General features: G+C 28.5%; 1 protein-coding gene across 2 annotated transcripts; it reads right to left on the bottom strand.

Moving 5' to 3' along the window:
• Nucleotides 1–2,513: 2,513 nt before the first annotated feature.
• Nucleotides 2,514–5,507, bottom strand: LOC103572175 (uncharacterized). 2 transcript variants are annotated; one of them, XM_008550653.1, is made up of 7 exons: nt 5,011–5,507; nt 4,808–4,939; nt 4,606–4,720; nt 4,363–4,528; nt 4,107–4,290; nt 3,181–3,312; nt 2,514–2,787 (listed from the first exon to the last, which is right to left on the bottom strand). In XM_008550653.1, exons 1-7 carry the CDS (start codon nt 5,399–5,401, stop codon nt 2,594–2,596), a joined length of 1,314 nt encoding a protein of 437 aa, XP_008548875.1. In that variant the 5' UTR covers nt 5,402–5,507; the 3' UTR covers nt 2,514–2,593. The 2 variants fall into 2 exon arrangements, with proteins under 2 accessions (XP_008548875.1, XP_053593839.1); XM_053737864.1 differs by lacking the exons at nt 2,514–2,787; nt 3,181–3,312 and adding an exon at nt 3,356–4,029.
• Between the last annotated feature and the right edge of the window lie 21,244 nt (nt 5,508–26,751).

The raw sequence follows: 26,751 nt of genomic DNA, 5'->3' as shown, positions 1-26,751 counted from the left end.
ATAGCAACCGTTGCTATGACGACTATAAGCAGTAACAACACCAACTTTTTAAGATAGATTTTTGATTCATTGTGACATAGAAAAAAAAATATTTCTTGACGCAAAAAATATTTTTCACTATGAATGGAAGACAACAATTTTCTGAGGACTGGAAAAAATTTATTGGCGCAATAATTTTCTTCTCGTCTCTAAAAATTTTTTCTTGCTCCAAGGAAATTTTTTTCCGCTCCAGAAAAATTATTGTTTTTAATTTATAATGCAAAAAATTTCTTAGAACAAGTAAAAATTTTCTTGAGGTGAGTGAAAATTTTTTGCGCCAAGAAATCTTTTTTTTCTGTTTACGCAAAAGAGATATTTTGCGCGTTTTTGAATTTTTCCGCGATTATTTAAATTTTTAATATCAGTCAAACGGATTTAAATAAATAATTCGATATTGAGTCGTATTTTTGCTACAAAATTATTACTGTTTATATCCATCGGTACTGATACGTAAAACCTGAGACTTTTTCAAACTATACTAGCCCATAAGTTTGAACTTGTCAGTTTTTTAAGGAGAAAATTTTTTTTACTCGGGTCGATACACGAAAAAAATTTTTTGGAAAAATAATCACTATAATTTAGAGTAAATCTAGATGAAAAAGGATAGAAATGTTCTACATTTTTTCTTAAAAAATTACTGAAAATTTCATATTTTTTATCCGGTGACCGAATAATATTTAGAAACCGAAATTTATTCATCTTGGCCCCAATTTACTCACAATTGGAGAGTAAAATTTTATTCTTTTCAACTCTCAGTTAAATTTTTTTTTTTTTTTGTAATAACTACTTTCGGGTTTTGATTGTAAAGCTACTGAAAGTATGAATAAAATATACTTGGCATGAATAAAAAATAAAAATTCCCACCACAATGTCGAAAAAAAACTCCGAAATAAGTGTTCGAAGACGAATGCTCGGTGGATCGATTAAAGAACGAATAAAAAGGCGATTAGGCATGTGCTCAGATCATCAGTGAGTCAGTTAGCCAAGGCATTCGAAGTCGTTGGAGCAACGATATGTCCTGCCAGGCATAACCAGCAGGAAGTCTCTTCTAGATCGCGCAACAAGTGGCTCCCAAGCCACTTTCTTCTCCCTATTTTCTTTCATTATTTTATTTAGCTTTTTTTTTATTTTTACTTCAGAATGTCTTCCACCAAATGACTCGAATAAGTCGAGGGACAGGATCAAGTACGAGGGACAGCATCGGAAAAAAAAAAATGACGAGTGACAACTTGCAAACTCATGGTATAATACTAAGATAAATGATAATGTATTTTCCATCATTTTGTGATACATATATCTTTCTTTGCATCTTGATATTTTGAAACACAAGTAAAATGAAACGTTTTGAGATTTTAAAATACGTAGGACGGGGAGAGAGGGGGGGGGGGCAAATGGGGTACTCCAAAATTTTACAAAATAACAATTTTTTTTTTTAAATGTTTTTTTTTCAAACGATAAATTATAGAAAAAAAATATTATAAAAAAATTGTTCTAATAGTTTTTTAAATTTTCTACATATGCATACTTTTTAAAAAAATTTTTTTTTGACAAATATTTGTTGGAAAAAAAAAATAAAATCGAAAAATTGTTAATTGTCTGTTAACTTGAGAATCATTTTCAAACATTTAAAAATTATTTTTGTAAATATAATTGAGCATTATTTTGAATATTTTTTGTTAAACTCTTTCAAAACTCGAGTGTCAGTTGAAAAATGTTAATGACTTTTGTTTTATGATAAAAATTATTAAACAATTTTTTTTACTTCCATCTAATAATTATGTAAAATATTATTTTTTTTTATGTTAATTACTTACAAAAAAATTTAATATAATTAATTAAATTTATTTAATATCCAGAAATCATGTTTTTTCACCTTTTTCAAAAAAATGTAGATTTAGCGTATTTGAGTCCTTGAAAATTTAATATTTCCTTAAGTACCTTGTTTTACCTCCTCTCCGCTCCCCTTATAATACAAGAAAACAAAAATTGCGATGATAGTAATTGATAAGAAGATAAATGAATTTTCGAGATAATAATTAACGACACTAATTGACGACAGTGATTCATTATCTAAAGTTCAAGATTAATACAATAATAATACGATTAATAGTCGTAAAGTATGAGAATTATAATAAATAGTTTGATCTCTAAACCTTAAAATACTATATATTTATTATATCAATGAAAAAAGACAAACCGACGATGACTATTGTATGACGGTACTAGATTGTGTTCATTACTGCGCTGAGAAATTTCATTCAAAAAATAAATTTTTCAAACCTCTATTTTAGTCTATTAACTTCAACAAAGTGTCGACTAATTGATATAATTGTTTCCATTAAATTAATATAAGTAGATCAAAGAGTTCGTAATATATCATGTAAAAAAAATAATTTATCATATAAATTTAATTTGTTATATATTTTTAGGTGACCTGAAAAAAGTCAGAAAAAAAAATAAATTAGGCTGAGTGATTAATTCTTGAAATTTCCAATATATTTTCCGATATCAGTGTAGTAGTAAAAATATCTTTTATCAATTATACAGATATTACTTAATAAGAAAACTTGATAACATAAAATTGCAGTATCGTTGATGCAATAATATATAAATTTCCTTTGAATTCATTGAGACTGATGCTAGTAATAGGTTGAGAATCCGCGCTAAGTCTTATTGCTGTTGATTCGTCTTCTGTAAGGCTTGGTGGTTTATTATTCGAAGAATCTATGCGATATATTTGTATATATCCTGCGGAAATATATTTATTAATTTATAAATTAAATAGTGTATTGTATAACAAGGGTGGAAACAGAACGATTTTAGATAAGAGCATCGATGGCTGGCATCACACGAAATCTTAAAATCATGTTTCACCTCGTGTTACTATATTTTTAATTCTTACCAACATTGGTATTAAGAGTTCAAATGTTTGGAGCCGATCGAACCAAGTCAACAAGACTAGAAGGTAAAAACTTGACCTTTATTGCCCTAACGAAAAAATTGATGGTTTTCTACCCGTCGTCACATTTTTTTTTAAATTGACTTGTTTCAACTGGCGAAACAAACATTAAAACTTTTAGTTTCAATGCAGATGATATAAAACATATTAAAAATCGTAATTAAAAATAAAATTGATTATACCATTACTGAAGCCTAAGAATAATATATCTGCATGCATGGCATACGATGTTATATTACCCCTTTCATGACTTATTGTTTGTACTTCAAGACCTTCAGTATCTTTTGCCCATCGGCCAAATATTAAGCCAGTTTCTAGAAAATGTTGAACACATTTCAAAAAAATATTTAATATTAAACATTATGGACCAGATTAAATATTATCGCTAAAAATATCTATATGATATATTATAAAAAATGAATAATGATAATTGATTCATAATTTATTGTTCGATCGCGAATATTTCATTGTGAATATTTAGTTGTATAACCTTAAAAATTAAGTTTTAATAGTATGTTACACACTAAGAGAGTAAGACATTCCAATCCGCATACGCAATTACCTACCCGAGCTAAAGGCGAAGGTGGCAAGCAAGCGAATTGGGGCGTTCTATTTTCCTCCGTAATATGTATACTATTTTTCACCAGATCTGCACCTGAAAATTTGAATTCTCACCTCTGTTCATTGAAAAAATGACGCATGCTAATATTAATCATTTGTCTTCTCATAACAGAAAAGTATGAATTGCATCCTTCTAAACGAGGCGAGAATTCAAACTTTCGGTGCAGATACGTTAAAATAGTACATTACACATCAAGGGATGTAAAGTTGAAGATTCAAAATCCCGTGTATAATTGTCTACTCTAGCCGAGGCGAGATTGAGACGTCCTACCTTCCTCTGAGATGTGCATACGAGTTTTTACCAAATCTGCACCCAAAAATTTAAAGTTTTGCATCTGTAGGAAGAATGACGCATGCGCTAATCCTTATCATTTGTTTTTGCATATAAGAAGAGAACGACTTTCTTCTCTCTAAATAAGGCACGAATTTAAACTTTTGGTGCAGGTATGATGAAAAAGTATGTTTAATATTTATAAAATTATCTTACCAACTGCACTCATTATAATTTGATTAACTGGTATTAAAATTTGGGAGACTGAATTCCGTGTTCCTTGTAAATCACTGATATCTATTTCTGTACTCGTTAACTGAAAATCATCGTTTTGAAAAGTAGGAATTTCTAATTCTCTTACTATAAAATTGGCCACGTTTTCTTGACAAACTACCAGCAACTATAAGAAGTTATTTCATTATCAAGAACAATTTTTGTTAAATAATTTAATTAAAAAATATTATTTAATAACCTTATTAGATTCTGAAAACATGTGAAGAACTTCATTGTCCCTTTTTTTTCTAAATAATGTAATTTTCGCACCTTCACAGATATCAAATTGATTGTTTATTAACAAAACTCGACAGTCAGTAATAGTAGAATCATATTCCAAAAAAAAATGGTGATGAGTACCGACACTGTAATATTTGATAAGAGCTTATTAATTTTTTTTTAGAGCTTATCAATTGAAATAAAAATACAAAATATAAATTACCATAAATTATGGGCTATGAGCCTATTATCCTTTAAAATTTCTTTTCTATACTTGACGTCATAAAATTTTAAATCATAATTATTCAAACGTACAATGGCAATCAAATCAGATATTTCTTAATACAATAAATAAAATAAAATTATTGTCTTAATTATAGTTAAAAATAATTAATAAATTTAAATAATTAAAAATAAAATTTTACCAGTTTGATAGAAATGAATCGTTAAAATATCGGATATTTCATAATCCAATTTTACTTTGTAAATTGCCCTTTTAATGTTTTCATTACGATAAAAATACATTATTCTTTTTGTGCAAATGGCAAAATAATCATCTGTTAAAAAAAATTACATTACTAATTAATAAATTAAATTGTAAAAATAATTTATATATTTTTTTATTTACCCATTGCAGCAGTACAAACAACTTCGACAGGAATTAGTCCTTGATCAACATATTTTTGTTGAATTTCCATTTTTATTGAATATAGATCTAAAGGTTTTGTTAGCAATTGCCAATTCAGGAACGAAAAAAAAATTTTTTTAATAGTTTCTACACTGTATGAAGAAATATTGTGATTTCTTTTTGTAAGCGGGTAGATTTTCACAAGAATTTGATGACTCCAAGGTTCTATATAATTACGTAATACATCGAGATCAGTGTTATTAGCAAATACTAGATTCATTACTTCATCCCACTGATTTTTAATATCTTGTAAATAAGGCGAGACATTGTTATAATCATCAAATTGTTCAAAATAATTTTCTACATGGCCCAAAAATATCTCCAATGCCATATTGGTAGTTGAAAAAAATTTATGTATTTATATATTATTGTTATTACAAAATTTAAGTCACTTGTATGCTATACGAAAGACAATTTTAATCTGGACATATTGTATGACAGTTTGATATTTATATAAATGGCTGTAAGGTGTTCATGATTATTCGAGAAAAAAAAATAGATATAATGAACAATGGCTATTGAAATAATAAAATTTATATTGAGCTATATTAAATAGTTTTTTAAAAGCACGTACCTGGTGATAGTAAAATGATTTATTGTCATTATAATCAGCTACATATTTTGATAATAAGAACATATTTTTTAATGTTTCATTACATAATAGTAATAACTATTTGCACATTTGTTACGTTGTCATTTTATCAAATACATGATTTCCAGGTCAAAAATAAAACTCGATTTAGACCAGTGAAAAAATGATATAGTAGGGACAACCTTCTCGAATAGTACTGAGTACTTTCAGTGAAAAAAAAAATTTCAGAAAGTACTGAATGCTATCTAGACCATATTCACTACCGAGTACTATTCTAGACAGTAGTGTATGGTCTATGGATAGCATACATTACTCTCAGAAATTTTTTATTTTACAGAAAGTACTCAATACTATCCCAAAAAGTTGCCACGACTATATTGTTTTTTCCGTGTTAGTTTACCAAGTCGAAATTTAGAGCCGTTTTTCATGAGACAAACTCGACTTTTTTTGCAGAGATATACAACACATTGTTTTCGGCTTGGTTTAAACTTAACTGGCTTACTTAGTCACGATTTAAGACGAAAAAGTCTAAATCAAGTCGAAATTGACTTAATTTAGACTTATTGGACTTAACTTATAAGGTTAAGGCAAAAAAGTCAAAATTAAGGTAAAAGGCGGAAAAGCACATTTCACGCTAAAAATTACTACTTGCTTTTGACTCGGTTGAGCAAGTCAAAAGTAAGGTAAGTAATTGTCGTGCTCGAAGTAAAGACGAATAAGTTCGAATTAAGATAAAAAATCTGTTTATCGGTTGACCCTGCGGGCCAGTCCTAAAACTTCCCGCCGTTTTCGAGCTTTTTGATTTCGAAAACATTGTTGTGAATACATTTTCGAACTCTTCGAGCTCAAAAATACTATTGTATGCCATTGTTTTCGGAAAAAACCGTTTTTTAGCATTTCTTTCTCCTACGATATCTTACGAATGAAATGACCGATTAAGATGGTTGAGGCAACAATCGACGTGTTTTATTGAGTTCTAGAGCTGATAAGATATTGGAATTGATCGATCAAGCCATTTCTGAAAAATTTGAAAAAAACTACAAAAGAAAAATTTTGTTTTTTGTTTTTCTTCCATATCTTAGAGTCTATTTGATCGATCGATTTGAAATTTTCAGAAAAGTTGACGGCCAACAAACTATTTTGATTGCCACCTCAAATTTGTTAATCGGTCAGTTCATTAGAAAGATATTAAGTATTTACATACATACACACACACACACATACACACACACACGGACGTCCTTCTGAAAATAGTCAGAATAGGACCTCACAACGTTAACGTGTAATGAAAACTCGACTTTCGAAAATCAGTGTGAAACCAATAATTTCCCGAATTTTTGAAAATTAATAATTTTCTTAGCGGGAAGTTAAAAAATTCGAATAAGTTAGAACAAAGATGAAAAAAGCTCCAAAAGTTGACAAAAATTCAATTTAAGTCGAAAAAATTGATCTTAAAGGAAAATCATTAGCAAATCGATAACTTAAAAAAAAATAAGGTGAAGGGAGTTTGAATCGAGTGTTATCGTTGATCTGGGATCTTTGCAAAATTTTTTTATTCAATTTACAAAAGAAATAATGTCGTTTATAATACAATTTTTTTTTGTAAATTAAATAAAAAAACTCTGAAAAGAAGTTAAAATAATTTAGACTAAATCGGCTGAAATGGGTTTTGTAAGATATTATTAAATTTATTTATTCCGTTTGTGAATGAACTATTTACTTTTTTGAGAAAGACTTCTTTGTGGAGTACAATGATAAAAAGGTAATTATGTACAAAGAATATTTATATTTATATTTATATGAATCTGTTTAAGCCCGAAGAGTGCCGCAATGGTGTTATAAGACAAGAGTATAGAGCGCAAAACGATTAGTTACACGCGACATTCAACTTGATTTTTATTCTTCCTACACATTGGTATGCTAATTTACGTCTGAAGAGTCCTGCGTGAGTGACACTAAAACCCCAAGCGATTGGCCGGTAGGCAAAAAATAAAAAAATATTAAATATATATAAATGATTTCACAATTTATCTCTTGACACTTCTCTTGCAATTATTTTTTGGTACCAGTTTTGTAAGCCCTGGAGTGCTGTTTTGATTTGTGAGTGAGATGCAAGAAAACACCTGTCAGTCTGTACGTCATCTATATTATTATTTATTAAAGTAGATATTCAAAATATAAATCATTATTTTTCTTAAATATTTAACACATTTAAATACACAGTGTAACATGTACATTACTCGATTTATTTTTTAAATATATTCTATACATTTTTATGAACATAATAGTTTTTTGTAATTGTATTTCATGAAACTTTCTAAATAATGCTGCCGATGACCAAAATTGTAAAGAATATCATTAAATATTTAACATTTTTCAAGATATTACTATTGATTAGTACCTGTGATGTATTATTAGTTTAATTAAATTCTCATTATTCCATCAGAAGTAAAAAATGAATCTGGAGTGTTTTTTTTTAGCATGTAAATCAATGCAATAAATTAATCCATCGCATTTTCATAATATTTTAAGATGATAATGTATCATTAACATTACATTTAAAATAAAATATTAACGTTTGAATTGAAATATTAATGTGCTGTCACTTATGTATAAAAATATCAATAATTTTTCAATCTAAAAACATTAATTGAAATTATATTAAGAATAATATTTTAAAAATTAATTATAATTATTTTTCTGGTGATCGATCAATATATTTATAGTAAGAATATCCTCGACTAAAATATTTTTACGTACTAAGGCTTCATTATCATTATCTTTATACTTATAGATTTCTCATTAAAACATTGTTCAAGTAACTTATCTTATCCTTGGGAAAATTGTGATTTAAATTACAATCTACAGTCTAAACCGAGATGAAAACTCAATGTACTTCAAATTTCCATAAGAATAAGTCGAGTTTATTTTGTGAACAACGGTCTAAATTTCGATTTGGTAAAGTTAGTCTAAACCAATTTTTATTTTTGACCCAGGTAGGCATAATAAAAAACAACACTAACAACTCTGTTCACTAAAATTGGAAACTGTCTATCTATGGGAATCAATTGTCGAATTAATCTTTAACTTTTCGTAAAAATAGAAAAAAAATTTGGAAAATCCAAAAGTGCACGAGTCATAATGCTCATTTATTATGAAATAATAAAATAATAAAAAAATGGCGGGAAGCACGAATAAATTTAAAATATATACAATTTTCTGTCATTAAAATTTCTTGTTTTTTTTTTTTTTTTTTTTTAATTATATTAGTCATTTTTTATAATTATAAAAGAATTTTCTCAAAATATTTCGGTTAATAACAAAAAATATATATGTCAATAAAAACAATTAAAAAAAAAAAAAAAAAGAATTGAATCGAAAAAATTCAGGCTTACCAATTAGCAATAACACAAAAAAAAACAGCTGTACTAGGACGATAATTTGCAAGCGCCCCTGGTGGAATGAATGTACGTATAATGTATAGATATATCACCATTCATGTTAATTTTACATATATATATATATATATATATAAATATTAATATATATATATATATATATATATATATATATATATATATATATATATTTATATATATATGTATAGTTATACAGCCTCTCAAAGAATTTTTTAAAAAAAAATTTGATTCAATTACTGAATTTTTTCGCAAGTTATCGTGTATGCGGGATTCATACTTGACGGACAGGAAATTTTTTTGAACTATTTTGATGTTATGTCGGTTTTTATTGAACTAAATAAATTTTTGAAAAGTATAGAATTAATCTCCATTAAATTATCTTCAAAATGGTGTGCAACATATCTTAATTCCGTGAATCAACAAAATTATAATAATAGAAATAGTTGCCGAAGTGAGGCGAAAAAAATTTTTCGATCGTAAAGCACTCTCTGATGCTTCGCATCATGAGTCGTGCAATACCCAAAAAGAATTTTCTTATTCTGTGTAGATATTTTAATTATTGATGAAGATATTAAAAGGGTACTAAAGATGCTATATGCACTGATAAAAAGAAACCTTTGAGTAAACTTTGTTTGAATTGAGCCACATACGGGACGAATTCAAATACGGCGAAACATGCTACGACTTTGGCTGAAGGGCCACACATATTTGGAGGGTATTATCTACTCAAATCTACTTATTGCATAAAACTTTTCATCAACAACATTTGCAAAATTGATTGAAAGAAATCAATAATTTCCATCAACTCAAAACAGTATTTTTTTTTTTAATTCATAGTTTTTTTTATCACATGCTTAAACGACTTCAGCTCCATCTCTTATTTTTTACTGTAATCTCATATTTCATTTCATCAAATACATTGTTTTTGACAAAAATATTTCTATAGTAGGCCTAAAACCGTAGTATTTTATTCAAACCTCCCTATGAACTTGTTTCAATTTCCATGTTTTTGAATCAAGTGAAATTTAGTTGACTCAAGTGCAAATAGGCCAAGTATGCAGCATATTTCGGAAAAAAAAACCCGATTTTTATGAGTGTGGTTTCTTAAAAAATTGCTTCAAGCTCTTTAAAAATTAATTAGTGAATATGCACTGGAAGCCAGCTATAAGTATACCACTGGTTGAATTAGTGGTACACTGATAGCTAGATGAATAGTGACTATCCACCAATTCGCAGTTAATTTCACTAATCCATTTGGGGAGAGAAAGGAATTGGTATTTATCAACACTCAAAATAGTGAGTAATTCATTTCTTTTTTCCAGAACCGTAACAATTTGATGGTAAAAATGTCGGAATAATTATTTAAGGAGGTCCAAATTATCCTGGTTGAGCTAAAGCCACTCAAGTTGACTGCTGATCTATTGAAGAATCTAAATTTTATTTTAAATTTATAATGATTTATTTTCCACGAATTCTGAAATATAAATCAGGAACTTGACAACAAAAAAAAAGTATTTTGCAAAAGTTTTAATTTACGTCCAGTAAAGCAGGCGAGGGTGTTAATAAATAATGAATAAACAATTTTAATAAAATTAAAAAGTTTTGTAAAATTGATCAAAAGATCTGAAGAATTTAAAGTGACCTTGTTTCCTTACAGCTTGCGTACATACACAAGACGTGCGCCCGACAAATTAATATATCCGCTTTTTAATCCCAATGTAGAAGGTTAACTCCAGACAAGGGAGACCAGAATACGAGAGATAAGACTAGAGGGCCACGCGACAGGAAGACGTTTCTTTTTAGAGTAACAAGTAGTAAGTAAGATAAAAAAAATAAATAAATAAATAAATTGTTTCCTTTGTCTTTTGCTTTCAAAAGCAGGCGCAATAATTAACTAATAAAACTAAAAGCGCTCGTGGTCACTTAATTCATTAAAAACAAACCCAGCTAAATTTAAAATCTTCAAAATTCCTCGACAATTTATTTACATTTTTTACAGTACACTGTAATAAATTAGCGGAGTGAACACGGAATAAATCCAGAGTGAATTTGGAGTGAAATAAAATTCGTAATCACCCTCAATTCACTCCCAATTTCTTACAGTATAACTTGAAAATTATTTGGTACTATTTTAGTGTCTATGAACAAGATTAAGTGATAAATAAAAAATAAAAAATAAGTGAGGAGTAAATAACGATGCGCAAGTCCTTGAGAAAGGCAAGAGTCATAATATAAAAAGCGACACACCGTGTGGGTTAACGTCGTATCCGTCATTCTCCTATCCGACAGTTTCATTTTTTTAATTTTATTCGTGTATTATTATATTCTACTTCTTAATAATACCATAGCGCACGAAGCTAAACAATAATAATAATAATAATAATATGTATTAATAATAATAATAATAATAATAATATGTATTAATAATATAAGCGCGCGCGAAGGATTTTTATTAAATGGCAAATGTAATCCTCACTAGAGGTGCGAATGGTCTGTAAGTCTTTCGTTTACTCTGCGGGACGTCTATCGTGCGTGCAAAGCAACCGCTGTTAACTAATTCCTACCGTGAATACTGAGCACAATTCGTATCGTTTTATATTATACATTATATATTCTGATTTTTAGATTATTTAAAAAAAAATACATTTTTTTTATTTCAACTTTGTTTGTTACTCATTTAAATGTTTTAGTTTTATTCTGGTCCAGACACTGGCATCCCGCGACGGTTCGATTATCTCGAAACTCGAAGCGATACCGTACTGTCACGATATTCGATACATTTAAATTCGATTTGACATTTATCTACTCTATTATTTATTATGTAATTGTAAATTATATTTTAGATTGTTAATAACAAAATATATTTTTCACTTTAAATTAGCTATTATTTAATTTTGGATGTTGTTTTTTGCAAATTATATATATTCTGTCTTCTTTAGATTTATGAAAAAAAATTAAAATTTCAAGAAATATCAATGTGTTGATATTTTGTAGGAAAAATTGGTCGTGACTTTGTAGTTTATTAATTATTTACTTATCAAATGATTGGATAGGTAAGACGTAAAAATCAATACGCTTCAATAAAAATTCCACTTCATAACTGCGCCGCTATGAACTTTGTTTTTTCATAAAAAATAATTGTACTACCAGTAATGATATCATTAGATGTATTAAACGATAACTGATTTCCGAGACAATTGTAATTCTTTTTTTGTATAGTAGAATTTAATGGAATTAAACTAAGTATATTTTAGTGGTCAGTGCAATGATGAAAAAAATGACTCGTCCAAAAACAATATTTCTTTCAGTAGTTGATCAATAAAAATTATTTTATTATTAATTTAATAATAAGTTGCAGATTAATTTTTTGACAGAAGAAAATCGAAATTTATTTACTCTCTCAAAAAAAAAGGATCAACACAGCCCGAGAAACCCACACAGAAAAAAAGGATTTTTTGGCACAAGAAAAATTTTGCATCATGAAATGATAACAAAATTTTCTTAGGATCAGAAAAAGTTTCTTGACGCAAGAAATTTTTTCTTGCCCCAACGAAATTTTGGTTTTTAATTCATAGTGCAAAACATTTTTTTGGACGAGTAAAAATCTTTTGCGCCAAGAAATATCTTTTTTTTTTTCAAATTTATTCAATTTTTCAATCTCTTTCATAAAAAAAAATTACTTGAACGCTCGCAGAATTTTGCCACGAAAATTTCAATGAAAAACGTGAAAAAAACGCTTTTTCAATACTTTAAAACTAAAAAAAAGTTATTAAAATATCAACATTTTATAATTTTTTATTGCAGATTCATGAATCCGCCACAGAGAAAAACAGTTTAAAAAAAAAAATTCGTCGAGCTCGGTCTTTTTCGATTCTTTAACGCTATACATAGGTTTAGATTGCCTATAAATAAATAAATAAGTAATCTAAAAAATTACCCCTTTTTTTCTTTGCAGATATTTCTTCGATTAAGAAAATGATTTTGAATGAAATCTTCTAATTTTTGCCCTAAAAAAATATTAGACTGAAAATTTCTGATAGTATAATTTCTTGTATCAAGAAAATGTAATGTTTCTAATAATTATTTGTTATCTCACTGTAGAATTCGAAGGTCATTGTACACGTAAACTTTATGATAAGTATAAACCCGGTGTGTGTACATGTGCGCTTTTTCATAGTAATTAGTGTTGTCTAAATGAATGTTTTAATACATTAGCGAGCCACTCGTACTGATATCTTCTACTTGCAGTTATAATTACACGATAACTTTGTGTATACTATATACATATATAAATCCATTGTCTAATGCGTAGGCGGCACGTCCTGCAGGAGTCCAAAGTCTTCTTATCTGTTAAACACTTTGATAGGTTAACGACAACACGCGTCACATTTCGAAGACACAAACGTGTTTTGTCGCGTCATCGACAATATCGCGTGTGTTACAATCTCTCTTTACTTTTAAAACAGCGTGTTTTACAATTATCACATTTTATGAGTTTAAGTGGTCACTCTTTTACTTTTTAAGCATCTGCAAACACAAACCTTGTTATTGCAATAACCACTGCTACTTTACTTCTTCTTCTTCTTCTTTTTTTTTTTTTTTTTAAATAAATACACTATGCAATTAAAATTTTTTTCTTTTAGGTTTTCTTTTAAACTTTTTTGGATATTTAAAATTTTTAATCTTTATTTAATATTATATCTTCTTAATTACTTTAGTAACAAATTAATTTTAATGATACTAGCAATTTAATAAACTAAATATAAGCATTGTAAAACAGTTTTTATAGATAAAGATATAATATATTAGGTTGATAAAAAAAAAAACATCATCATTAATTATAGATATGATATACCGAGGTACGATGGAACACCTAATCAAGTTAATTAATTTTTGTAAATTATTCTTTTGAAGCACAACGAAATACTTAAAAAATTATTAGAAAATAATTGTTTTATAATTTTAAGGTGTTCCAAGTATTTCATATCACTCTGAAATTTTAACCGTAAATTTTTTGTGTACCTGAAGATCAGAACGTTTTTCGCGTGACAAAAATGAAAATAATTTATGTAATTTGACTGCTTAAGAGGTAGTTCCGGAAGTTGGGGGTGGTTTAGGATTTTCGACAGACATACCGACATCTATATGCAAAATATCAGAAATCTAGTCATCCACTAAGTTTTTGACTATCCAATTTTTTTTTTTCATTGCGCGAAGAACGTTCCGATCTTCAGGTTCATAATTTATTCAAAACTGAGCAGTGAAAAAAATATCATTTTTTTATCGTATTCTGGTTTTTTCTATTTAATGATTCATAATTTATATAAAGTGATATTGATAGTAATAAACTACGGTATCTCTTTGTTTGCGTTAAACACGCACTGCATTTACGTGAAATCAAATCGAATTAAGAGTACCGTTTATATCATTCGGGTGAATAATAAACATTTATCGTCCAACAAATATATATATATCCATACATACATATAAATAAAGTATAATAATGAATGTGTTGACGAAATGTAAAGTCACCCTTGGGTGACGCGGGCACCGTAACTAATCGATGAACACGCAGCCGGTCTCGTTGGATCAAAACGAATTCACGGTTATCATAAGGCTCATACAAGCATTAATATAATAATGCCTTTTATTTTTCTCCCTGTCTCAATCGTACACTTTTAGATACGCTACATCTCACGTTGATGAACGCTTAAGTCATGTAAACATCCTGATGTATGTGCTTAAAAAAAAAGTATTATAACTTATAATGTTATAACTGAAGCACCACTGACGAGGGTGTTATGATTGTTAATTTTTTTTTTCGCGTTGCAACTAAAATGTCTTAGGTTTCGTATCATGTATATCGCATACAGAGAATTATTTTCAGCTAGTAGTACATGGACGATAAAGCCTCACTAAATTGTTTACACGTCACGTGACATACAGGGGTGGCCACTTGAAGTTACTGTAAATGCAAGAGTTTAAGTACGTGGTACATATATGTATGTATGTGTGGACAAATCGACAGGAGGAATAAGCGGTGAACCGTAAGAGCTTGGGGTTTCCCATGACGACTTTTAATTTTGTTCACTGGTCACCGGACATTGAAGATACTTAATTTGTTCAATGATATGTATACTTATTACTCTTATTTAAATTAAAAAAATTTATATATGTTTTAAATATTTTAATTTATATGTATAATCATAAACATAAAAACCTTTTCAGTTTATATTGAATTATATTTTTGGGTATTATTTTGTACTTGAAATAATTTAGTTTCAGCTTAAATTAATTAATTAATTTTTTTCTAATAAATTAGAAAATTAGACACTGAAAGTTCTATTTACTGAGATATTAACAAAAAAAATTTTTTTTTAGAGCATTTGTTTGCTGAAGCATGAAACCCACGAGTTTCCCACGGCAAGTTTAAATTCATTGATCCAATCATTTATCACTTGGTTGATTCGTTTGCTTATTTTGCCAACGTTTTTTCTTAATTTTTTTTTTTTGTTGTATACAATTATGACATAATTGAATGACTTTAAATGGTTTAATAACAATTCACATTTATAATAAATATAAAATTGAACAATTAGAAATAATTTTTTAAATTGTTAACCGCATTAGAGTTGATGAAATGACTGTTGTTTATGTATAATATTTTTTTTGTATATCGATAATTTTAAGTAATTGTTCATGGTCAATTCTAGTAGAAAAATGGTGACATCCGGCGCACGCCGCTGGGTCAAGTAGACGACCTCGTATCCTGGGTCTTGGGCCAGTGGACCTTTCATTTATTGGAGTCTACGCTTGGGTCAATCTGTTAACTCCTTAACTCCTCGCGACCGCGACCATCTGCCCCCTAGGCTAACTCCAGAATCATACCAATCTAACATCGTACATATTCTTCTTCTTACATACAAACACATACACACATATGACTGACACTGCATTCAGTCATTCATGTTCACTTTCATTCATCAGCCACACTCAATCTTCAGCATCATAAAAATTTTTTTCTTTATATTTATTATTATTATTATTATTCTCTTAATATATTTTTACGTTCTCTCATATTAAGTAAACTTGTCATCGTAGCTCGTGCCTACAATAAATTCACGAGATTGCAATAAAACTACGGGTGCCGTTGATATGAAGTCTCGTATTATTATTGCGTAAATGAACACATATATATATACATATATAAATGTATATAATTTGTTGGATGAATGAGTGACTACGACGGTTTTTAACAATGACAGTAATTCATTAAATAAAGTGACCAATTATTATAAATGTCATCTTATGTTTGCGGAAATAATTTTATTTTAATATTCATGTATAATTTAAGTATATATATAGTGGCTCGAAAATCTGTCATTTATATTCAAATATTTTGAGTTAATCGAGAAAAAATAATAATTTATTAAAAGTATTATAATATCTATTTAAAATATTATAAAATAAAAATAAATAAATAAGAGAGCAATCAAAAGGATTTTTAGTGGATCATTAAAACGTGACTAATCCTAGAAGAAGGGTGACCAGAAGTACAATTTGCTCTAGAGAAACTCGTGTGTGTATTAGCGTATGATTTAGCAAAGTCGTGTGTTATACACAATATACATACACATAACCCTTGGTACACTTATTGAATTGTGTATGCTTAATATGTAAACCCGTTGCCCATTTCAACAGCCCTTGTGGCCCTTTAAAACAAATAATATATGAACAAAGATCTTTATTCTCTTACCCTTTCTTTTTCTCTTTCTCTTTTTAATAAAAAATATTAGGATTACCATGTTAAATATATAAAGGCGGAGGTACTTGAAAAAATACTAAGTTTTCGAGAACTCAAATACGCTAAATCTATTTTTTAATTTCCCGCTAAGAAAATTGAAAATTTTCAAAAATTCGGGAAGCTATTGGTTTCGGTCCGATTTTCGAAAACCGAATTTCTATCAGATCTTGGCGTTTTGAGGTTCTAGGAAGCTATTCTGACTAATTGTAAGATAATGTCCGAGTGTATGTGTGTATGTATGTATGTACGCACGTACGTATGTAAATATCTGTAACTTTTGAACGGATGAACCAATTTGATCATGAAGGTGTTATTCGACGCGGCTTGTTAATATCTAGAAGCTGTGAAAAATTGAGCTTAATCAGTAGAGTACGTTCGGAGATATTCCAAACTTTAAATTTTTTCAAAAATGTTTTTTTTTAGATAACTTTTAATGTGCTGGATGTATCGATTCCAAAATCTAATCAGCTCTAAAACTTTATAAGCCACGTCGAATGCCACCTCAGCCATCAAAATCGGTTCATTCGTTCAAGAGAAGCCGTGAGCAAAAGAATTAAAAAAAGTTTATTTTTTTTGAAATTTATTAAAAACGACTAGATAAATCAATTTCAAAATCTGATCCGCTTTAGAACTCAATAAAAAGCGTCAATTGCCACCTCAACCGTCTCCTCAATCGGTGAATTTTTCCAAAAGATATCATTGAAGAAATAAATGGTAAAAAACGTTTTTTTTTTCGAAAACAATGGCATATAAAAGTATTTTCGAGCTCGACGAGCTCCAAAACAGCAGGAAGTTTTGAGGCTGGCTTACAGGGTCAACTCATAGACCGATTTTTTCTATATAATTTTTGAGGTTCCCCCCCCCTCCCCACTCTTGTATTATATGTATGCATTTTTATCAATTTTAAATCAGATCTAGTGATTTTACTCGCGATCATAATCATCCCCAATGCTTACAATAAATTTATTCTTATTTATTTCACGTACTTCAACAACAAGTACCCACATTGTTGCTCAATCACGACTATTATATTGTGAAACGTAAAAAAAAAGTTTGATTGTTTGATTATATCAAACAAAAGTAATACACATACTGTATACTAAACTCAATGAAATAATTATTACACTACACCCCAATCTCTCTCATCACAGTGTACCATTTTTAGTCTCAACAACATGCACTTGTTAACGAATTCATGAACGCGTTCTTTATTCTTGATGCTGTTGTAATTTTGAAAATAAATTGCTTAATATTTTTTTCAATATCAATATCAATATCAATGTCAATATCAGTGTTAAATTTATTATTTTTTTTATTTTATAGGGTTTTGTTTCGATGAGTTCACCGTATATAAGAAACAAGTATTTCCTTGATTGAGGCAATTGCAAATTGTATCGCAAGCTGTCGTCAGTGGAAAAAATAAAAAAAAAAGTGTATCGCTCCCACGATCCGCGAAATAGGTGGTTGTTTAACGAGGTAAAAAATAATAGTTGTTATAATAATAATAAAGAAATAAAAATAGAAAAGAATTCGTTTGGATGTCCCAGTGGGTGGCACGCGCCCGATCCTACTGGCTGTAACTCTAATATAAATGGGTGACGGGTGTAACACGAGACACACCGGAAGGGACGTCAACTGAGTGTCACTTGGTCATTTATATGTATACCTATATATTTACATACATACTTGGGTGGTGGGTTATATTCGCGTGCGTAAAATATTTACAAATACACCAACATGGTGAAAAAAATTTTAATTTTAAAGAAAAAAATAACGATTACGTTTATAATTTTTTTATACTTCATTTTAGAAGCAGCAATAAAAAATTATGCTTTGTGAAGACTGATAAGAAAAGTAAAATAAAGACTGATATTAATATCGTTCAAGGTATTATTACTAGGATTAATTCTTCAAGTAACTAAACTGCGATTAAAAAATTAATTAATTGATCCACTAAAGCGTTAAGAAATATTGAGCTCTGTTGTATTTGAAAATTAAAAACCAATAAAACTAATGTGTTTAGAAATTTATCACTTTTGTAAGGTTTTAATAAAAGAGAAAAATATCTTGTTTTTTTATTTTTTTTAATTGCAAATCGAACAACACCTCAGATTATAAATTAAAAATAGATAAAAAAAATATTTAATACTTAATTGCCTGTGTGTTCGATTTGTTACAAACAGTTTCGATAAAAATTCCTTGTAATTCTTTTTTTTTTTTTTTATTTAATAATAATAAATTAATGTAGATGCGAAAAATAATAATTTTAATGAGTCTTTAAGCTAATGGTTTCCTAATTACTATTTTAAGTTTGAATTTAGTTTTTTTTTTTAATTAAAAAAAGTATTAGATTTTTCGTTCAATTAAAAAGTCATAAAATTAAAAAAGCATATATAACGCGGAAATATTCAATGTACATTGGATTTGAAATAATAAACTGTACATATTATACTAGTTGTGATGATATAAATTTATTGGATGTTATAGGATGAAAAAATAAAATGATTGTTATGTATTATTAAAGAAGATGAGAAAATGCATGAGCATCACATGATGATTATGTTCAGTGTCTTGCGGGGTTTATGGTAGCAACACTTTATATTACTTGACTTTAAACAACGGTGTGATGGTGTCCAGTGTCGACTAAGTAGGAAGTAGACAAGTAACCTCCGGTTTATTAGCGAGGAAATTTTTTATCAAGACGCTTGCCACAGTTTAAATAACCGGATCCTCTCGCGTATACACACAAGGCATATTCGGTTACTCTACTGTCCCTTTTGCCCACCCACGCGCTACAAAACTCTTAATCATCTATAGCCCCCACACACTATTTACCGAGAAGCTCATTGTCGTCATACATAACGTCTAACAACTATTTTGTACTGATATATCTCAAATAAATATTTAGCTCCGATTCAATTTTATTTACATTTATACTTATTATTTTAAAAAATATAATATTTAAGCACAGTTAGAAATTTTGTATTAAATTCAACACATTGCGCTTCTGTTGATCTTTAACACAAATTTTATGTTAAACAATTTAACACAAAATCTGTTATTTTGACAGAGAATATGTATAAATTTAACAGACTTTTTGTGTTAAAATTAACTAATAAGTATAAGCACATAACCTCAAGTATACTGATCTAACCTTAGCACAACTTATGTCAAAGTAGCAAACAATTAGTTGGATTTTCTGTGATTTATCTAAAAAACGGAGCTATGAATTATCCTTCCGTAAATAAGAATAAAAAAAATCATTGAACCTGAATATAAAAATTTTCAAGTTATCTATGATTATATTTAATTGTAAATCAATTATAATCCAAGTTTCCTGGCAGACAATGCTGCTATAATGCTTTACTTAGGTATAGTAATGAAGAAACGCGAGTGAGTGTGTTTAGCTAAACAACACAATTTTGTGTTAATTTTTCGAATAACCCAAGAAAAGTGTTACATTCCAGCTTTTCTAATCATTCAACATGGAAAATCTGTTAACGTAAAACAACACAAACAGTTGGCGTTAAATTAACAGATTTTTGTGTTGAAAATCAGCACAAAAAATTTAACCAAATAATTTTTTAACATATATGCACTAAATTTTTAACTGTGAACTTGTTAAAAAAGATAAACATGAAGGCAATTATGCTTTTGAGCTCAACAACAGATCCAACCGCTTTTCAAATTTTTTAATATACTTTTTTCATTAGATAATTTATGACTAGGAAAAATTTTTTCTTCAAATGATAAGAATTGTGATAAACAATTGACCAATAATTTTTATTATATTTATCTAATAATACAATAAAGTTATTTATTAAACTTTTGACCAATAAAAATAAATCAGTATTTCTTTTGATAATTTTTATGACTAATTATACTTAATAGCTTGTCGTGTAATTAATTTTAACATTTAGAAATTAACTTACATACTCTTTCTAATGAATTTCCAATCGAAAAAAATAATTAAAACAATTTTTTTTTATTTTTAACAAAAGGAATTATATCAGAAAAAATTTTTTTATTTTTATGTATGTATTTTAATTCAACTCATTAATTAAAAATATTTTTAATTTCATCGTCAATATGTTATAAGTAGCATAAAAAAAAATCTATTCAGAATCATTTATTTCGATATCTGACTTTCTTCTTTACGTATCAATAAAAAATATTTTCAACCTAGACTAATAAAATTTTATTGATTTAAAAAATAATTATTTTTTTAGTCTTAAAAAATTATCACTCTTTGAAAGCCTAAAATGAAAAAAATGTAATTTATAATACACTAAATATCTTTATAATATTATAATTTGAAAATAAAGAATAATTGAAACTAAAAAAGAAGCGAAAATTCAAATTGTGATTGAAAACAAGAAGCCATACTCGGCATCGTTATCGGTGATTTATAAACGAAAACTCGTTGACAAATTAATTAACCCTATGCTAATAATTCCCTTACATAATATTTTAAGGTTTCGATATATGTACAATGTACGTATATAGGTGTAACAGTTATAGAATTTAATGTAAATAAATTGTACTACTGCATCAAAATATCCCATATTGAAACAAAATACGAGTGTAATGAAATGAATTAAACTTTATGTAAATGCTTTGATGTAAATAGTTGAGAAAATTATTAATTACCAACTTGATTTACCACATGGACAAATTATTCTTGCCTGAATTGCTATGGTATCGTAGTAAACTCGGACCATATGTTGACCACTTACAGAAATTGAAATAAACACATTGTAAGAATTACTATGGCCACACTGTAAAAAATTTTTGGACTCGGTGCAGTGTTTTACACCGTCAAGAGTGTAAATGTGTAATTTATAAGAATTTGGAAAATTATTAATTTTGACGATAATTTTAGTGCTTTTATCCAGAAACCAATCCAAAAAATATCCACTCTATTGTTCACTTAAAAAAACCGGTTGTCCAGGCGGAGTAGGTGTTAAAATTTTCGGTGTTAAATTTCAACGCCGAAAAAGGTGTTAAATTAACACCACCGCCGATGTAAGTATTTTTTACCAGTATTAAAAAAATTTCCTGGTGTTAAAATATTTTTTGGTGTTTACAATATTCTTTTATACCGATTTAACACTGCTATTTTAACACCGCCAAATTACACCGTCTTTATCGGTGCTATTTCATATTAACAGTGCGCGATATTAATTTGAGTCCATTTTTAACACCGTTTTTTTTTTACAGTGAACGATTGACATGAAATGGTGTAAAAAGTAGATTGCACCGTGTTAAAATTACAAGGGTGGATAATTTTCGCTGAGGATGTTTTACACCGTGATTTCACACCACACGACCGTATTTTCCTCGAGAACTATGACCACACGACGAACTTTTCTCGGGAACCATTTTTACACCAAAATTTTTCACAGTGCATAGTAAATTTTCCAATGATTATATATCAAATTACTGTAACCATTGTGAATTTTACTGTGTTCAATATGGTCATAGTAATTTTTGAATATGCTTACTTCAATTTATGCAAGTGGCCAACGTGCACGTGGTCCAGCTTCACTATGACACCATAATAACATTTCAAATAAGAATATTTTCTTCGTGCAAAAATATATCTAAATATTAATACAATATCAAATAGAGTGCTACAGTTAAAACGTAACGTCATACAGGAAATGATTCTAGTCAATGTTGAGTCAGAAAGTTTATTACTAACGGAAGCAGTCAAATACCTCGAATACTCGATTCAATCAAACTGACGATCATATACTTAATACTAATTTACAAAACCGTATGAATTGTAAGACAAATTATTAACTCATGATCCCATGAATCACTTTACTTAATCTGCATCATGATACATCTACTGAATAAAATATAAATAATTAAATCACTATAATAAGATTGAATTCAAAGGAAAAAATAAATAAGAGAAAGTATAATTGTAACATTGAATAAAAATAAGTCAATGTACGAATTATTATGATTAAAGTAGTGAGACAAATGATCATTACTACGGCGTGTTGATAAACGTACTTTATAATTTCTCAAGAAACAATTACTTGCGTCCGTCTATCTACAGTAAGAGCAAGACTAATTGAAGCCATTCAAGATCATGATGATGCGACGTCAAGTTGTAGCTTTATAGTCACTATAGCTTTCATCTTTACTCTGATGGCTCTCTGGTGGGTAACGTCACAGTAAAATAACAAGTTGACTATATTGGTGATGATAATTGTAATGATATAGAGCCAAGATTTTGATATAAAAAAAAAACTACTTACAGGCTGATAATTAAAATGCTGTTTATACATATTGAGACAGGGGGAGGGGGGGGGGGTACCCCAAAATTTTATAAAAAAAAGTTTTTTCAAAATCATTTTTCAAATATTCCAAATTCATTTTTGTAAATATAATTAAGCATTATTTTGAATTTCTTTTGTTAAATTTTTTCAAAAATCGAGTGTCAGTCGAAAAATGTTAATGACTTCTGTTTTATGATAAAAACTATGAAAAAATTTTGAACTTCCCGCTAAGAAAATTATTAATTTTCAAAACTTCGGGGAGCTATCGGTTTCACCCCGATTTTCTAAAATCGAGTTTTCATCAGATGTCGACTTTTCGAGGTACTAGGAAGCTATTCTGACTATTTTCAGAAGGATGTCCGAGTGTCAGTATGTATGTGTGTGTGGGGGGGGGGGCACATGAATGTAAACTATTAATATTTTTTTAATGAACTGACCGATTAACATGTTTGAAGTGGCAATCGAAAGAGTTTGTTAGCCGTCAACTTTTCTGAAAATTTCAAATCGATCGATCAAATAGACTCTAAGATATGGAAGAAAAACAAAAAAAATTTTTTTTTCAGTTTTTTTCAAATTTTTCAGAAATGGCTCGATCGATCAATCCCAAAATTTGATCAGCTCTAGAACTCAATAAAACGCGTCGATTTCCACCTCAATTATCTCGGTCTGTTAATTCGTTCGTAAGATATCGTGGGAGAAAGAAATGTTAAAAAACGTTTTTTCCTAAAATAGCATAAAACAGTATTTTCGAGCTCAAGGAGCTCGAAAACTGCGGGGTATTGGGGCTGGCCCGCTGGGTCAACCAATAGACCGATTTTTTTTCTATTTTTTATCCAATAGTTAAGTAAAATGTAATTTTTCTTTATATAAATTATAGAAAAAAAATTAATTTAATCAAATTTATTTAATATCCAGATTTCTTTTTTCATCTTCTTAAGGAGGTACCCCATTTTGCCCGCTATAATGAAATTTTTATTTTTTCAACGGCAACTGAAATTTTTTATTTACTTTGAATATTATGAAAGAAAAAAAGATTTAGCGTACTTGAGTCCTCGAAAACTTCGCATTTCCTTAAGTTCCCCGTTTGCCTCCCCCCCTCCCTTCTCCTATATAATGGGCACGTACTAAACGACTTTAGATCTCGATGATGAGGATTATAACGATGTTGATCGTTAACTACTGTATTTGCTTTGACGGTGATACATTTCCGGTCACCACCATTTAAGAATCCATTCACAACTAAATCGTGTAGCACATACACTACTATTTATTATTATCGTGTACAGTATGCTGTTGATGGCCGTGGTGCTTACATTCTCATGTCGCGACTATATTTGTTTCTCACTCTCAGTTATTTTCTCTACCCCTCACTCACTCACTTACTCACATAAAAAAGCACTCACTTACTCACTCACTTGCTAACTCATTCATTCATTCATTCATTCGTTCGTTCGTTCGTTCATTCATTCATTCATTCATTTATTTATTCATTCATTCATTCGTTTAACACTTTTGTGCGACGCGGAGATACGGGTCTTCTTTTACATCATGTGATGTTACTCTCATCTCTTGTTGTTAATCATCAACGCATCCATGGGAACTCTACTTAACTGTTTTGTATTGTCTGATTAGCAAGATAACAAGCGACTACCCTTTAAATTGCATATAAGTTGATAGTTATATTATCCTTTACATTTTTATAGCATAAATGCACCAATTATTGACCGATTTAGGTTTTTTTTTAATAAGTTATAAAATAAGTACTAAGTTATTAGCTGAAATTGATAATGGATTTTATTGTAGTTAAATACTTGATGGCTGATAATTTATTACTATTTTTACTAAAAATTATCGAAAATTTATTAATTTCATGGTTTAAATGTTAATTTATCAAATTGACCAGGGGAACCCAATAAAAGACCGACTGTTCTCCAATAACGTGATCTTGTTGAAATGAATTGATTTTTTCTCAAACTATATTTATGTAATTGACTTTATTTAGTACTTTTGAAGAATTGACTTATAATTTGAATGGACTTTTCATATCGTAAATATCACTTTTTTCATCAATGAATAATGATAATAATAATAATTAGAAGTAACTACGCATAAATCACAGTTTAGATTATTTTATGCTTGTTTTTTTTTCTTGCTTTTTGTTTCATTCGTTTCAATATTATAGTCTGATGACAATAATCACAATTTCTAAAATAAAGTTTAATTTGAAAAATATATGGTAACTTACTGAAGAAACCGAAAGAAACTAAATTAACTAACCAAAAAAAAAAAAAAAAAAAAAAAAAAGAAAAAATTTTCAAATATTATTTAAAATATGAATATATTTTTTACACTGATAATATTTATATTAACTAAAACATTGAATGATTACAGTAATTTGAAAAGTTGATAGATCTACTTTTGAGGTTAGGACTCTTAATTATAAATATGCGGTCATTTATTGGATCTTAATAAAATCAGAAGTTCCAGTAGACGACCGAATGAATTTTTTACTGAGTAAATGACCGCTGACAGATCCAATATTGACCGGTCTTGAAAAAATATTAAAACTCATATTTTTTCTTTAATTATCCATAAAAGTTGACATCTGATCTTCAACGAACGCAATAACACAAAAATATTTAATATTAAATCAATCTATGTTATTATATTCAAAATAAAATGCACTCACCTGTCAAGTGTATCCTAATTATTTTTGACCGGTTGATGGTTCGCTTCGTTGTAAACAAACACATAATATATATTTGAACGTGGTTGTCAAGGCACAATGTTCTGCACAATTTTTAGATTGCATCTAAAATAAAAAAAATTTTTGTAAAATATTAATTACTTAACTTTTATACACATCGGTCAACTAACTGGTGTGTGGTCTACAATTGGACACAAAAAAAAAAAAGATTTCTTGGCGCAAAAAATTTTTTCTCGTTCCAAAAATTCTTTTCTCGCCTCAAGAAAATTTTCATTTTGAATTCATAATGCGAAAAATTTTCCAAGATAAGCAATAATTTTTTTGGAGAGAGTAAAAATTTTTGACGCCAAGAAATTCTTTTTTTCTGTGTAATTTAAAAAAAAAATTATTTTAATGATTATTACTTTGGAACACTAATAATATTTAACGATTATAAATATATGATGAAGATGATAATGCCAACGATGATGATGAGCTTGCCTTGAAATAAATAAAGACACACGAGCCAATAAATTTTACTAACCTGGTTTTTTCCAGACCAGTTGCAGTGAAGACCGGAAGCCCCTAGATTCAATAGAACAGTCTAGGGTTTAAGTTTACCACAATTATATTTATATATCTGTATATATATTAATGTATATGTAGTAACACTGGTTAGCTTAATCGGTTTGTCGTGCAGCTGAAAGATAACGCTCGTGGATTAACTCAAGCGTTGATTCGGGATTGCACGTAGGTGTTTAATGTTTTATCCACAGGGGATCTCTAGTCGTTTAATATTAGACAAGATATATCATCAATAAAAGATAACATATCTAAACATTTAATTATATTGGTATATAGATATATGTGTATTAATTATAATTTTT

This window comes from Microplitis demolitor, chromosome 3, assembly GCF_026212275.2.
Source record: "Microplitis demolitor isolate Queensland-Clemson2020A chromosome 3, iyMicDemo2.1a, whole genome shotgun sequence".
NCBI lineage: Eukaryota > Metazoa > Arthropoda > Insecta > Hymenoptera > Braconidae > Microplitis > Microplitis demolitor.
The sequence above is the reverse complement of the archived record's forward strand: the minus strand, read 5'-3'. Positions and strand labels throughout refer to the sequence as shown.